The 17,121-nt window shown below is 45.9% G+C and overlaps 1 protein-coding gene across 2 annotated transcripts in view; it reads left to right on the top strand.

Annotated features, from left to right (window-relative positions):
* Positions 1–17,121, top strand: part of LOC137326252 (cytosolic phospholipase A2 zeta-like) — a 101,777-nt gene that overhangs the window by 61,535 nt on the left and 23,121 nt on the right. For both annotated transcript variants that reach the window (XM_067991172.1, XM_067991171.1), the window contains 2 exons: positions 8,448–8,583; positions 11,220–11,356. In XM_067991172.1, the coding sequence (XP_067847273.1) occupies positions 8,448–8,583; positions 11,220–11,356 (273 nt within the window). The remainder of the gene's footprint in view (positions 1–8,447; positions 8,584–11,219; positions 11,357–17,121) is intronic.

Genomic DNA, 17,121 nt, shown 5'->3' with positions numbered 1-17,121 from the left:
AACTGATCATCAGCTATTGAACCTGGGAACTTCTGACTTGTTTGGCTCGGCTGCTCACCACCTTTACCACGGAGAGGAGCAAGTTCAGACATCTTTCTCACTTGTTTGATCGTCTAAGGAGCAATAAACAATGAGTTAAAACCCCATCAAATTCATGATTGACCGTTCCAATAACCGTAAAAATCTGAACATATTGGGGGTTAAATTAGATAGCATGGGGAGAACGGGTGCTGGGATTGCGGTCTGCCGTTAACCCACGCCTGTTGATTGCAATGCAGGAAGCAAGTAAAATCCGTGCTGCCTGCTGCTACATTGGCTGCACGCATGAGTAGGGGGCCCGATATGGAGTCTAGAACTCTACTTAAAGACAGCCAGCACCTCTTAAAGGGGAGATGCATTGTGGTTGCCAGTCAACTGGAAATTCTTTCCGTGTGGTAGAATGGCAGAAGGTAACAGAGGGAGTGCACCAATGTCCTGGAGGCCTTGGTGCAGAAGGTGAAGAAGAGGAGGGATATTTTGTATCTGCCGGGGGGCAGGAAGCTAGGCCACTGATATGGATGCGGTGGGAGGAGGTAACCGACGAGATGAATGCCAGGACCATGGCTCCTACAGTGCAGGAAGAAGTTCAATGATCTGACAAGAGTTGTCAAGGTAAGATTAATATTCAAATAGCTTCTCATAACAGCTGCACCACATCAGTTGCTGAATTCACAGCAACCCCACCTACTTACAATCTGTAACAATCAGTAAAGCACAGTTCATTTTATATCCATAACCTCACCCTTACACACTCGGCACTATTGCAAACTTCACACTCACATCTCACACACATACACGCTGGCAGCTATTCAATCATGACAACCACATCACCCAGACATATCGCAAGACTCTCACTAACACACGTCCCTCTTTCTTTCAGGAGAAGCTGGCGCATAATACGAGAAAGCAGACTGCCACCGGTGGAGGAGCAGTGTGTCTACGTACTTGTTTCCCCATTGAGACGGTGCTGTCCATAATGGGAATGGGTAGAGCCAAGACCACTGGCAACGCTGGGGGAATCGTTGAGCAGGGTTTCTGCATACCTAATCCTCCTTCTCACATCTCCCTCACCCCACACACTCTGCCATGACAAGCTGCAGATGCTGCCAGCATACACTTCTTCCCCTCTGTTCTCCCCACACCACAACCTAACTCTTGTCTCTTTTTAATTCTAGCTCGCCAGGATATTGAAGGTCTTTAGCCAGTGGAGGAAGTTGAAGAGAGCAATGATGAAGCGGCACCGTCACTTGATCCTATTCTTGCCGTTACCAGCTCAGATACTGACACTGCGCGGACTTTAGAGGCTAGGTTAGAGGTGGGATCTGCACTTGGTGAGTCACCGGGCACAAGTGCGCAGGAACCAGAACGGGGAAAAGGATGCCACAGGTGCTAGCTCACCGGAGAGCAAGGTCACTTAGTAGTTCTGCTGCAGAGGAGTCAGATGAGGACTTTGATGGGCCAGACTACAGAAGAAGGCTGAGGGATGTACACCAGGAAATGCTTGGTGGGAAGCCTCTGCACAATGTCAAGGAGCGTGGAGGAGTCTAGCTCCAACTTGGCACAGGGATTTCCACAGAGCTTTGAGTCCATCCTTACCCACATGGAACGGGTGGTCACTTCCATCAGCACACCTGTGGAACCCACCATGATACAGTGTCTGATGACCGATATCACAACTTCCATCACAGCACAAAATGCTGCTATAATAGCTCAGAGTGCTGCCATTGTGGCTCTGGGTACCACTGTTGAAAGGAGCTTCCAGGGCGTCATAGCAGTCCAGCAATCGGTTCTCCAACAGATCACCAGGATTGCTGAGGCGCTGCCCCGGGAGAGTGGCAGTGACTCCATGGAACAGGAACCTGCTGTCCTCTCTCAGGATGACAGCATTCCTGCTCCCACCCCTGCCACTCCGACAGTGCCCTTGCTGTTGCCTGTCAGCCTTCCGGCCCAGACTGCTGCAGCCCAGTCCTGAGATGGTGCACTCTGCAGCTGGGCCCTGTGTGCCCAAAGCTGCTCAAGGTCGTCCTCCAAGGCCATCTGCAATCTCCTCAATTGAAGGTCAACAGCCTTCAACCTCCCAAGCTCCAGCCACTGAGGAAGCACCTTGTAGGACCAGGATAGGGAAAGGAACACGAAAGACAGGCATCAAGGGAATGCACAAGGGTGAATAGTCTCATTTTGTGTGCCGAATGCCATCAATGATTTGATGGATTTGCATTTGCATTTGGTGTTGGTTTTTATGTTTTCAGTCAAGTGAGGGAGATTAAGTGTTGAGAGAAAGAGGACGATGCAATGGTTATTGTAAGAAGAAAGATAAGGAGTGTGGGATTGCTGGTGAATGGGGATGTGGAGTTGAGTTTAATGGAAGCGCTCCTCAATCAGCTGATCTCATAGAATCCTGATCCTCCTCTTCTTGCTCCTCTTCAATTTGTCGGTTCGCAGATGATGTTAAGGGTTGGTCCCTCATCGTGATGAGGTTGTGGAGCACACAGCAGAAGACCACAAATCTAGATACCTGCTCAGTAGTGTACTGCAGGGCTCCTCCTGAGCAGTCCAGGCAGTGGAAGTGTTGTTTGATGAAGCCAATTGTGTGCTTGATGATGTTCCTTGTGGCAGCACGGCTCTCTTTGTACTCCAGCTGTGCGCATGTTCCCAACAGGATTCATAAGCCATGTCACGAGGGGATAACCTTGTCCAATAGCCAGCCTTTAACTTGGAGGTTTAGTTTTAATATAGGTGGCCCAGAGGACTGACGCAGAATGAAGGAGTAGCTGGCACATACTTGCATGATGCTCTGCCTGTGGTCGCAAACCAGTTGCACGTTGAGTGGAATCCCTTTTGATTGATAAATATTGAAGGGTTCTCATGGGGAGCATGCAAGGCAATGTTTGTGCAGTCAGTGGCACCTTGCATCCTGGGGAAGCCTGCCGTACATTGCTGCTCACTGAAATTGAGGTAGGAGAAGTGATCCCTGAAGACGTTCTGCAGATATGGCCTCCTGCTGAGGGCTCTACTCCTTCTCCTCGCTCTTCTGGCAGCTTGTCCTGCTCTGTGGGGTTTTCCTTCATGCTTCTAGTCATGCTCTACTTCTAGAGACAGCCCTAGGAAGCCGCCCATGTCTGGAAGCAGACAAATTGTGAATGAGACTACAGGCACAGGAACGCAAGAGCAGCCAGACCCCACTCTGTCCAGACAAATTAAACTTTCAACAATCCTAGAACTCAGCAAAAATCAGCTAGAATTCGAGCAGTAGCCAAAAGTAATAAACCAGCAATTTACCTGTAAGTCCTGCATGATCCCTTTAAATACCACTGGCAAGGGGGCCATCATGCCATTTACTGTCATGTTCTGCTGAGCGAGTTCAGCACAGGGCATCTGATTCACTGGGGTCTTCCAAAATGTCAATGGCCTCCTGCATTCAGCGTTGCACACTGACCCAGCTGATGATCTCCCTTCTCTGCATGTTGGCAGCATGTGATAATCTCGCGAACGCTGTCTCTTGAACCAAGATGGTGTGTTTCCCATCGGAAGTGAGGGTGTGCATCTTGGACACCATTTTGGGACCTTGGGTGGCCAAATTGCACCATAAAAACGGGCACTATGTGGCCCAATTTAACTCCCGTAGTGTTCCAAAGATTATTTGATCGTCACTTCTTATACTTAATTATGTTGAAGGGAAGTCTTGACAACTGCTTATTCGGATCTACCAACAATGTCCAGGAACTTTTAACTTATCTGCCATATCGACTACAAGTTCCAAGACTTGATCTCTGGTCTGTGCTAAGTTAGCTGATCTCAGCCGGCACTGCCCAGCTGAGCCTATTACTTAGTGATCAGCAGCAAGAACCCTATCTAACATTTTCCCTCCCTACGCTAGTAAAATCCCCCAACACTGTCTCAGTACTACCTGGAAATCGAACCTGGAGCCTTCCTGATCTGTACAATATGCTCCTGCTTATTTTTTTGGTGAGGCCTTAATATAGGAACAAAGGAACAGGAGTAGGCCATTTAGTCCCTCGAGCCTGTTCTGCCATTCATTGAGATCCTGGCTGATCTGTGCTCTAACTCCATATACCCTTTGTGTGTAGAAGTGTTACCTAACTTCACTCCTGAAAGTCCTGGCTCTAATTTTTAGGCCATGTCCCCTAGTCCTAGACTCCCCAAACAGTAAAAATAGTTCCTCCTTATCTACCCTATCAGTTCCCGTATCATCTTCTAAATTCCAGGGAATACAACCCGAGCAATCTCTCCTCGTAATTTAACCCTGAGAGTCCAGGTATCATTCTAGTAAATCTACGCAGCACTCCCTCCAAGGCCAATAAATCCTTCCTAAGGTGCAGTGCCCAGAACTTCAGGTGTTGTCTAACCAGGGCTTTGTATAGATGTAGCTTAACTTCTACCCCCTTGTATTCTAGTCCTCTAGATATAAAGGCCAGCATTCCATTAGCCTTTTTGATTATTTTCTGTACCTGTCCATGACACCTTAATGATCTATGTACACGGACCCCTAAGTCTCTTTGGACCTCCACTGTTTCGAGCTTTTCACCATTTAGAAAGTATGGGTATATCCAATAAATCTCGATTGTATGTCCTGTTTATTCTTTAAAAACACAAGCAAAGAATATGGGACGATCAATCAAGTTACACAAGTTCTTCTTCACCTAATGTCCAGTAGGATACAGCAATGTTTTACTGATTAAAAAGACAAAGCAGCCATTTTGTGTGTGAATAGTAGCCATTTTGTGTTTTTTGAATTATACAGATGTACAGCGTTATACGTACAGTGTCACATATAAATAAATCAATGATCATTAATACATTGTCATGTCAGAACACATCTTTTATTGAGTGGTTAATTCAATGTTTCAAGAGTAGCAAGGTTATTGTAATATTCTAAGAAAACTAACACAAACTGATTGAATCAAAATTGGTTGTGATTAAATTAGTTTTATGGCTATGTTAGAGGAGAGGTGTTCTTACTTATAATTTACTCCTGAAGATAATAGGGTTCGCAACATTAAATGTCAGATGTTAGAAACATAGAATCATACAGCACAGAAGGAGGCCATTCGGCCCATTGTGCCTGTTCCAGCTCTTTGAAAGAGCCATCCAATTAGTGCCATTCCCCTGCTCTTTCCCCATAGCTCCTCAAATTTTTCCTTTTCAAATATTTATCCAATTCCCTTTGAACGTAACTATTGAATTTGCTTCCACCACCCTTTCAGGCAGTGCATTGCAGATCACAACACTGGCTGCGTAAAAAATGTCTCCTCTGGTTCTTTTGCCAGTTACCGTAAATCTGTGTCCTCTGGTTACCAACCCTTCTGCCACTGGAAACAGTTTCTCCTCATTTACTCTATCAAAACCCTCCATGATTTTGAGCACCTCTATTAAATCTCCTCATAACCTTCTCTGCTCTAAGAACAACCCCAGCTTCTCCAGTCTCTCCACATAACTAAAGTCCCTCATGCCTGGTACCATTCTAGTAAATCTTCTCTGCACCCTCACTAAACCCTTAACATCCTTCCCAAAGTGTGGTGCCCAGAATTAGACACAATACTCCAGCTGAGGCCTAACCAGTGTTTTATAAAGGTTTAGTATAACTTCCTTGCTTTTGTATTCAGTGCCTCTATTTATAAATCCAAGGATCCCGTATGCCTTTTTAACAACTGTATCAACTTGTCCTGCTACCTTCAAAGATTTGTGTACATACACCCCCAGGTCTCTCTGTTCCTGCACCCCCTTTAAAATTGTACCGTTCAGTTTATATTGCCTCTCCTCATTCTTCCTTCCAATATGCATCACTTTATACTTTCTTGCATTAGATTTCATCCGCCATGTGTCTGTCCATTTCACCATTCTGTCTTAAGTCCTCCTGAAACCTGTTAATATCCTCCTCATTGTTTACTACATATCTGAGTTTTGTGTCATCTGCAGACTTTGAAATTATGCCTTTTATGCCCAAGTCCAGGTCATTAAAATGTATCAAAAAGAGCAGTGATCCTAATACCGATCCCCAGGGAACACCACTGTATACTTCCCTCCTGTCTAAAAAAACAACCATTCACCACTACTCTCTGCTTTCTGTCTCTTAGCCAATTTTGCATTCACGCTACTACTGTCGCTTTCATCCCAAGGGCTTTAATTTGTTCACAGATTTATTAAGCATACAGTAATTAAATGTGCACTTAACAGCAGCACTTACGACAAAACCTTGTGAATTTTAGCCGGAGAATTCAAACACACAAAAGAAAAAAACTCAAATTTTGGATAGCTTCATCAGATCTCATCTTAACTTGCTCTGTCCATTCGTAAAAGTCTGCCAGAAATTTGGACTTAGTATATTTTATTATTTTTTTAAAGAAAGCATTTCCAAAACGCTTCGTGAGTAAATAGCACCCGCCTGAGTACTGTAACCTACACGCACAGTATTGGCAGCTAGATTTATTTTCACAATGCTAAACACTAATGTAATCCATGAATAAACTCAAAGCATTAATTTACAAATACACCACCCAGTCCCATATTTTGCAGCATCAGCTCGATTGCTAGAGACACCACTCTCTTGGTTTGAGGTTGTGGGATTCTGCAGAATCAGCTATGCTCCCCATGCTTTCCTTTCACAACTTTTGGGGGATTGAGGCACTAGTTATAACGATTGATCGCCCATTCATAGTAAGTGGACGGGAAATATAGCCCAATTCAAATCGTACATGTTCCAAGGAAAGTGATTGGGATTCTAAAGAGATATTTCTCTGTTTCGCAATGAACGTAACCCGGTAGATAGAGTACAACACCCTCAAAGTTAACAGGAAAGGGATTGAATGTGAACGCACCCAAACTGACTCGATCTTCCACTTATCTATAGCTCCACAACACCTTGGGGAAAATGTTCTTGTCCTCTCAAAACAAGTAACTTAAAATTTTGCTTTATTTAGCTAATTTATTTAGCTAATTAATTTATTGTTAGAGTATTGTGTCCAATTCTGGGCACCACACTTTAGGAAGGATGGCAAGGCCTTGGAGAGGGTGCAGAGGAGATTTACTAGAATGGTACCAGGGATGAGGTACTTCAGTTATGTGGAGAAGCTGGGATTGTTCTCCTTAGAACAGAGAAGGTTAAGGGGAGATTTAATAGAGGCGTTCAAAATCATGGAGGGTTTCGAAAGAAACTGTTTCCACTGGCAGAAGGGTCAGTAACCAGAGGACACAGATTTAAGGTAATTGGCAAAAACCAAAGGCAAGATGAGAATTCTTTTTGCCCCAGGAGTTGTAATGATCTGGAATGCACTGTCTGAAAGGGTGGTGGAAGCAGATTCCATAGTAACTTTAAAAAGGGAATTGAATAAATAGTTGAAGGGGAGAAAATTGCAGGGCTATGGGAAAAGAACAGGGGAGTGGGTCTAATTGGATTGCTGTTTTAAAGAGCCGGCACAGGCACGATGGGCCAAATGGCCTCCTTCTGTGCTGTATGATTCTACAGTTACAGTTCCAAGATCGGTTTTCAGGTTGATCAGACCTTAATTGAATTCTAAAGTATCTGTTCCCACACACTTTTTACACCTTTTTTTCACCCCTTTCTATGTGGCAATCCTGACGTTACTGCATTACCTCACACAACTCCATAATTTTAATAAGCTGGTCCCTTATCAATAACTTTAGTTTTTATGAGTTCTTTTTCCGTAGACTGGTACAACTCCCCAACTTAACTACACTCTCTAACTTTCCAGATCAGCCCTGATCTAATTGAATGGTGGAACAGGCTCGAGGGGCTGAATGGCCTACTCCAGTTCCTATCTATGATCTTTCTCAGGTAGCTGCTTATCTTCAAGGCCTTCCTTCTAATGAATGAACAAAGGGAGCTTCTCTGCCTGTATGTAGTCGAAGATGTTCCCTTCTGCAGAACTTGTTTATCAACTAACTAAAGCTCTTTGATGTGTATGCACTGGAATATCTTTTAATTAGGTTTATTGTCTAAACTGATCTTTGCTTTAAGGTCAGTCTTAATTCAACAGTTCAGTGGTCTCTGCATCTAAATTGACTTATACTTCCTCACTTAACAGGCAAAAGCTAAAGATTACTATTACTACAATATGAAGAGAAATCAATAGCAGTATAACAGTAATAAAAACAGAAAATGCTGGAGCTACTCAACAGGTTAGGTAGCATCTGTGGAGAGAGAAACTGAATTAACGTTTTCAGATCGACGACCTTTCGTCAGAACTCTGATGAAAGCTCACCGATCTGAAACGTTAACCCTGTTTCTCTCTCCACAGATGTTGCCTGACCTGCTGAGTGTTTTCCAGCATTTCCTGTTTTTATTTCAGACTTCTAGCACCCACAGTGTTTTGCTTTTGTTGCAGTGTAATATTAGGTTGGGTTTGACTGTGAATGTCCTTGTTGCACAGCGTTGAAGACCTTGACGTGCGCCTGAGTTTTGACCTCGCTGACCCGGAAAAGGAGTTCCTTGTGAAGAGAAAGAAATTTGTTGCAAGGGCGCTGAAGAAGGCACTCCAACTAAAGAAGACCCCTAAGGACATTCATGTATGAACCAAAGCAAAGGATGCAATGAGCTGAATACACAACCTTCATTTTGAGAAGGAGGAGGGAGGGAGGGGGGGAAAGCCCTATTTTGTGCAGTTTAAGTACTGACTACCCTAACATTTAGCACCGCACAGTGGGCTGCAGCTCTACATGCCAACTGTAATTTTACTTTTGAAGTTATATAAAACACTTTGCCCCAATAATTATTCTTATTTAGGATGTCAAACAGTGGGAAGCTGTTACAGATACATTACGTATGTCTGTCTCACACTGCAGCTGTAGAAACGCCAGCATTTTGTCCGATTGCAAGTGTGGAGCCCCGAGTTATCAATAATCACTATAAAATGAGGAGGGAGGTTTCGGAATAGGAAGTTGCTTACCAATTCAAGCCCAACTCCCAAACAGCCGTAGCGTCCTCTACTCAACCCAAACCTCAGAAGTGTATCCCTGTCGCTTTAGAGCTACATCTTCCATTTTCTCACACCCGTCATCCTAAAGAGATGAGATTGCCAAATTAGAGGCTGTTCTGTGTTCTGGTCTATGCCCACTGAGGACTTGGCCATGACCGTCTTAGCACATGGGACACTTACTGCTACAGGGGAGAGATTAGTGTTGCTTTATTAGAGAGACAGGATTGAATTGCAGGAGCAGTATCTGTATTCCCAGACCTCTTTGCTCCTCTACCCCATTTAGTTTCTTACCTTCCAAGGAATAAGTGGCCTCCTATTGCCCTTAACAAAATGAAACACCTCACACTTTCCTATATTGAATTTCATTTGCCATTTATCCACTCACGCTGCAAGCTTGTTTATGTCTTCCTGTATTTTGGTGCAGCCCTCCACATTATTAGCTACAACCCCCCTCCACTTGGAATCATCTGCAAATTTCGACACCTTACCTCCAATTTCTGATTCCAAATCATTTATATGTATATATATATGGTGAACAACAGTGGTCCCAGCACGAATCCCTGTGGGACATCACATCCCACTTTCTACCAGTCCGAGAAACTTCCCTTAACTCCTACCCTCTGTTTTCTGTTTTGTAACCCACTTTCAACCCATTCTGCTACATGGCCCCTGACTCCAAACACCCTGACCTTGATCTTGAGTCTTACCATAAGGTGGGACCTTATCGAAGACCTTATCAAAGCCCAAATATGTCACATCCACTGCATTGCCCTTGTCTACACTTTCTATTACTTCAAAGAATTCATTAAGGTTGGCTAAACATGACCATCATTTTAGAAATTCATGCTGATTATTTTTTAGTATCTTTCCTATCACTGACGTTAAGCTAACTGGTTTATAGTTCGCTGGATTAGTTCTAGCTCCTTTTTTGAAGATTGGAATTACATTTGCAGTCATGAAATCATATGATGTGGAGATGCCGGTGATGGACTGGGGTTGACAAATGTAAAGAATCTTACAACACCAGGTTATAGTCCAACAATTTTATTTGAAAATCACAAGCTTTCGGAGATTACCTCCTTCGTCAGGTGACTCAGTCACCTGACGAAGGAGGTAATCTCCGAAAGCTTGTGATTTTCAAATAAAATTGTTGGACTATAACCTGGTGTTGTAAGATTCTTTACATGAAATCATATAGCACAGAAGGAGGCCATTCGGCCCATCGTGCCTGTATTGTCTCTGAACGAGGTATCCAATTAGTCTCACCCTTGCTCTTTCCCCATAGCTCTGCCAATTTTTCCTCTTTAAGTATTTATCCAGTTCCCTTTTGAAAGTTACTATTGAATTTGCTTCTACCATGCTTTTAGGCAGCGCATTCCAGATCATAACAACTTGCTGCGTAATAAAATGTCTTATCTCTCCCCTGGATTTTTTGCCAATTATCTTAAATCTGTGTCCTTTAGTTACCGGCCCTCCTGCAAGTGAAAACAGTTTCTCCCCATCTACTCTATCAAAACCCCTCCTAATTTTGAACACCTCTATTAACTTTCCCCTTAACCTTCTCTGTTCTAAGAAGAACAACCTCAGCTTCTCCCGTCTCTCCACATAACCGAAGTCCCTCGTCCCTGGTTCCATTCTAGTAAATCTCTTTTGCACCCTCTCTAAGGCCTTGACACCCTTCCTATAGTGTGCCCAGAATTGGACACAATACTCCAGCTGTGGTCTAACCAGTGATTTATAAAGCTTTACCATAACTTCCTTGCTTTTGCACTCTGTGTCTCTATATGGGAGCCATCCAATGCTTACATCTGACTCGGTTCCTCTCATTAGAATAAGGGAAATACAGTTGCCCCAGTTTCTTGTTGAATGTCCAGCTTTTACATGTGTGGATGAACAATGCTTTGGTTCGTTGTGTCGAGTGATTTACAGATACCTGTACAGGTACAGAGCATGGGAGTGGGACTAATTAGATAGCTCTTTCAAAGGGTCCGTATAGGCAAAATGGGCCGAATGGCCTCCTTCTGTGCTGTAGAATTCTATGATTCTGTTATAGCAATCCTTGGCTCGGGAGGTGGAATACGAGCAATGACATCCCTTTATTGCGCTCTGGTTCATTGTGTTTGTGAATTACAGATACCTGTTATTGCAATCCTTGGCTCGGGAGGTGGAATACGAGCAATGACATCCCTTTATTGCGCTCTGGTTCATTGTGTTTGTGAATTACAGGTACCTGTTATAGCAATCCTTGGCTCGGGAGGTGGAATACGAGCAATGACATCTCTTTATGGCGCTCTGTCAGGGCTGCAGCAGATGCACCTCTTGGACTGTGTGACCTACATGGTCGGGGTGTCCGGTTCAACCTGGTGAGTACGTGTTTAAGTTGAAAGGACAATATATTTCTGATGATTAGTTTGCGTAATCTTTGTGCTCATCATAATGAAGGTCGTTACTTCGGGGAAACAGAACTCTTTCCCAGTTAGGCCCCAATATTAACGTGGAGGCCCTGCCGATGGCCATGACAGGGTCTCATGTAAATTAAATGCTGCAGTCTCCCGCCCGACAGCCTGGCCGGCGAGCTGGTGCCTGGCAGTTAATGGGTCTCGGGGCCGGTATCGGGAGGGAGGGTAACGGGGCCAGGGTTTGTCGGGGGGGGGGGGGGGCCCACAAAAAAACCTGAAAAATAACACTCCCAGGGCAGGTACAGCACGGGTTAGATACAGAGTAAAGCTCCCTCTACACTGTCCCATCAAACACTCCCAGGGCAGGTACAGCACGGGTTAGATACAGAGTAAAGCTCCCTCTACACTGCCCCACCAAACACTCCCGGGGCAGGTACAGTACGGGTTAGATACAGAGTAAAGCTCCCTCTACACTGTCCCATCAAACACTCCCAGGGCAGGTACAGGGTTAGATACAGAGTAAAGCTCCCTCTACACTGTCCCATCAAACACTCCCAGGGCAGGCACAGCACGGGTTAGATACAGAGTAAAGCTCCCTCCACACTGTCCCATCAAACACTCCCAGGGCAGGTACAGTACGGGTTAGATACAGAGTAAAGCTCCCTCTACACTGTCCCATCAAACACTCCCAGGGCAGGCACAGCACGGGTTAGATACAGAGTAAAGCTCCCTCTACACTGTCCCATCAAACACTCCCAGGGCAGGTACAGCACGGGTTAGATACAGAGTAAAGCTCTGTCTATTTTGCCACAACAATGTATACCCAACCTCAGAAGAGTGCCTCTTATCTACTTTTCCATTTCCCGCTGCAGTCCATTCTGTGGTCTCTCTGTGAGGGTGCCAAAAAGGAGGGAGGGTTTTGTGATGTGGAGTTGGGTTGAAATTATCCAAGCTCATTTCATGTGTGACATAGACAGCAGACAGAGGAGACTTTCCTCTCATCAGTCTAGTCTGGGTTCAAACCCAGGTCATCAAGAAAAAAGCACAATGCAATTGACTGACTGCACCATCGGTTCTTTATTTGTTTGTTTATCAAGATGAGGGGTGAGTGTGCTGGGCAGTAACAGCATGGAGCATGTGCAGAGATGGTATGGCCTCGGACAGATACAGAGCCTTTGTGTTACTTGCAGTCTTTGCTACCCAAACCAGCATCAGCACCACAACTTCACCAGGGCAACATTAAAGATTTTTACCAATATATAAAGAAAAAGAGGATGGCAAAGAGTAATGTGGGCCCTTTAATGACAGACACAGGTGATATTGTAATTGGAAATCAGGAAATAGCAGACTTACTAAATAGCTACTGTAAATTGGTCTTCACAGCAGAGGAAGAGGATAAAATACAGAAATACGAGGAAAACAAAAAATAAATCAAGAGGACAAACTTGCTAGATGACTTGGATGAAGGAATAGAGAGATGTGTATCTAAGTTTGCTGATGACACTAAGTTCGGTGGCACAGTAAATAGTGTAGATGGGAGCAGAAAGTTGCAAAGGGACATTGATAGATTAAGTGAGTGGGCAAAACTGTGGCAAATGGAGTTCAATGTGGGAAAGTGCGAGGTCATCCACTTTGGACCTAAGAAAGATCGATCAGAGTATTTTCTAAATGGCGAGAAGCTAGGAACTAGGGATGAGCAGAGATATTTAGGGGCCCAAGTACAGAAATCACTAAAAACTAGTGGACAGGTACAAAAAATAATTAAAAAGGCTAATAGAATGTTGGCCTTTATCTCAAGGGGTCTGGAATACAAAGGGGTGGAACTTACGTTATAGCTGTACAGAGCTCTGGTTAGACCCTATCTGGAGTATTGTGTTCAGTTCTGGGCACCACACCTCAGGAAGGATATATTGGCCATGGAGGGGGTGCAACACACATTCACCAGAATGATACCAGGGCTAAAAGGGTTAAATTATGGGAACAGGTTGCATAGACTAGGCTAGTTCTCTCTTGAATATAGAAGATTAAGGGATGATCTAATTGAGGCGTTTCAGATGATTAAAAGATTTGATAGGGTAGATGAAGAGAAACTATTTCCTCTGGTGGGGGAGTCCAGAACAAGGGGTCGTAACCTTACAATTAAAGCTAGGCTGTTCAGGGGTGATGTCAGGAAGCACTTCTTCACACAAAGGGGAGTGGAAATCAGGAACTCTCTCCCCCAAAAAGCTGTTGAGGCTGGAGGTCAATTAGAAATTTCAAAACTGAGATTGATAGATTTTTGTTAGATAAGGGTCTTAAGTGTTACGGAACCAAGGCAGGTAGATGAAGTTAAGAGATTCAGGGGTTCATGTACACAGATCACTAAAATGTAGTAGTCAGGTACAAAAAATAATCGAACAGGCTAATGGAATGCTAGCCTTTATATCTCAAGGGATAGAATATAAAGGGGAGGAAGTTTTGCTACAGCTATACAAAGCCCTGGTTAGACCACATCTGGAGTATTGTGGACAGCGCCTTAGAATGGATATATTGGCCTTGGAAGGAGTGCAGCACAGATTCACCAGAATGTTACCAGGGCTCCAAGGGTTAAATTATAAGGAGAGATTACATAAACTAGGCTTGTATTCCTTGGAATATAGAAGGTTAAGGGTGATTTAATTGAGGTTTTTAGGATTTTGAAAGGAATTGATAGGGTAGATAGAGAGAAACTATTTCCACTGGTGGGGGAGTCTAGGACAAGGGGACGTAACCTTCAAATCAGAGCCAGGCCATTCAGGGGAGAAGTTAGGAAACACTTCTTCACACAGAGTGGTAGAAGTTTGGTAGTCTCTCCCCCAAAAAGCTGTTGAGGCTGGGGGTCAATTGAAAATTTCAAAACTGAGATTGAGTGATTTTTATTAGGTAAGGGTATTAAGATTTATGGAACCAAGGCGGGTAAATGGTGTTAAGCAACATATTAGCACCGATCTAATTGAATGGTGGTACAGGCTCAAGGGGCTGAATGGCCTACTCCTGTTCCTATATTCCTAACCCTCCAGCATCCCACTCCTTTAGCTTTGCAACGTTTCTGAATGATAATTAAAGGGACGGTTAAGTTGAGTTGGGCCACAGGCCTGACACAGTGCCTGATGGTGTTCTTAGATAGGTTTCAAATAATGCACACTTGAGGGGAAGAGACTCCCCTCCCCCCTGGCCAGGTTTCAGAATTCCCACCGATATCTCAGCTGAGGTCAGCCAAACTCACCTTGTGGGGAAGTCCGTGAACAACAACTATTGCACCTTCAGAATAGGGAAGCGAGAGCGATGCCTGGAACTCTCCGGCAAGTCAGCCCCTTTAATGGCACCTGTCAATGATAAAAGAGGCTGTATTCAGTTGGAAAGACAGGCCCAGACATTCTACACCAGCAGTGTGGTCAGAGAGTAGGGTGGAAAATTCCTCAAATGGGCAGAGACCCATGTTTTCAGAAAGGGAGTTGGAGTAGAGTGACCGCCTGTCTGGTTTTGATTTCAAGGGTTAAGTTACGAGGAGAGATTACACAAATTGGGGTTGTATTCTCTGGAGTTTCGAAGGTTAAGGGGTGATCTGATCGAAGTTAATAAGATATTAAGGGGAACGGATAGGATGGATGGAGAGAAACTATTTCCGCTGGTTGGGGATTTTAGGAGTAGGGGGCACAGTCGAAAAATTAGAGCCAGACCTTTCAGGAGCGAGATTAGAAAACATTTCTACACACAAAGGGTGGTAGAAGTTTGGAACTCTCTTCCGCAAACGGCAATTGATACTAGCTCAATTGCTAAATTTAAATCTGAGATAGATAGCTTTTTGGCAACCAAAGGTATTAAGGGATATGGGCCAACGGCAGGTATATGGAGTTAGATCACAGATCAGCCATGATCTTATCAAATGGCGGAGCAGGTACGAGGAGCTGAATGGCCTACTCCTGTTCCTATGTCCTATAATTTCCAGGATAACCGGACACCAGAAGAATAACTTTTGACCGCTGGTTTTTAAAAATAGCTGCCCAAAGTTACAATGGGACTTGTTTCCTGTTCAATGAATGTTCCAATGGGCCCCTTTCACTGATGTGCACAACAGGGTTTTTAAATGTTTTGAACTGGTGGCTACCACAGCTGGGACACAGATTAAGGAGTCCCGTCTCAGTCTGTTTCAGGGTGCTAAGCATACGGCATTTTGTGCATCGTGTATTAAATTGAGTCTGCTCCCCAATAATTAGTTAAATTGTCCGGTTTCACAGCCTTGCAAAACGATTTGTCTTTCTGGAGGTGATTATACAGATTGGCATCAATTCAACCCAAACCCAGATTTCCACTCCACTCCCTATTTCCCAGTTGATGGAAAACAGGCTGAAGATCTTCACAGCACCTAATAGATCCCTTGTAACTTACTCCCACCCCATCCTTCTGCTCTGTAAGTAGAGTGTAGGGAGTAAGGGTAATGCAACATTTTGCAGCTGGACTGTGCTGAGTTTAGAGTCGTGCGATGTGAGATCGTACTCTTGGTTTCTCACACAGTGAGCTCGAAATCCCCATTGCGCTCTCAGGGACGGATCCTGACTGTAGGTCAGATACTTTCCCTCTGGGACTGGGTCCGGCCGTGTCTCTGGGACTGGGTCCGGCCGTGTCTCTGGGACTGGGTCCGGCCGTGTCTCTGGGACTGGGTCCGGCCGTGTCTCTGGGACTGGGTCCGGCCGTGTCTCTGGGACTGGGTCCGGCCGTGTCTCTGGGACTGGGTCCGCCCGTGTCTCTGGGACTGGGTCCGGCCGTGTCTCTGGGACTGGGTCCGGCCGTGTCTCTGGGACTGGGTCCGGCCGTGTCTCTGGGACTGGGTCCGGCCGTGTCTCTGGGACTGGGTCCGGCCGTGTCTCTGGGACTGGGCCCGGCCGTGTCTCTGGGACTGGGCCCGGCCGTGACTCTGGGACTGGGTCCGGCCGTGTCTCTGGGACTGGGTCCGGCCGTGTCTCTGGGACTGGGTCCGGCCGTGTCTCTGGGACTGGGTCCGGCCGTGTCTCTGGGACTGGGTCCGGCCGTGTCTCTGGGACTGGGTCCGACCGTGTCTCTGGGACTGGGTCCGACCGTGTCTCTGGGACTGGGTCCGGCCGTGTCTCTGGGACTGGGTCCAGGTGTGTCTCTGGGACTGGGTCCGACCGTGTCTCTGGGACTGGGTCCGACCGTGTCTCTGGGACTGGGTCCAGGTGTGTCTCTGGGACTGGGTCCGACCGTGTCTCTGGGACTGGGTCCAGGTGTGTCTCTGGGACTGGGTCCGACCGTGTCTCTGGGACTGGGTCCGACCGTGTCTCTGGGACTGGGTCCAGGTGTGTCTCTGGGACTGGGTCCGACCGTGTCTCTGGGACTGGGTCCGACCGTGTCTCTGGGACTGGGTCCAGGTGTGTCTCTGGGACTGGGTTCGACCGTGTCTCTGGGACTGGGTCCGCCCGTGTCTCTGGGACTGGGTCCGCCCGTGTCTCTGGGACTGGGTCCGACCGTGTCTCTGGGACTGGGTCCGACCGTGTCTCTGGGACTGGGTCCGGCCGTGTCTCTGGGACTGGGTCCGGCCGTGTCTCTGGGACTGGGTCCGACCGTGTCTCTGGGACTGGGTCCGACCGTGTCTCTGGGACTGGGTCCGACCGTGTCTCTGGGACTGGGTCCGACCGTGTCTCTGGGACTGGGTACGACCGTGTCTCTGGGACTGGGTCCGGCCGTGTCTCTGG

Source organism: Heptranchias perlo, chromosome 10 (genome assembly GCF_035084215.1).
Source record: "Heptranchias perlo isolate sHepPer1 chromosome 10, sHepPer1.hap1, whole genome shotgun sequence".
Taxonomy (NCBI): Eukaryota; Metazoa; Chordata; class Chondrichthyes; order Hexanchiformes; family Hexanchidae; genus Heptranchias; species Heptranchias perlo.
This window is presented reverse-complemented; position numbering and strand designations above follow the sequence as displayed.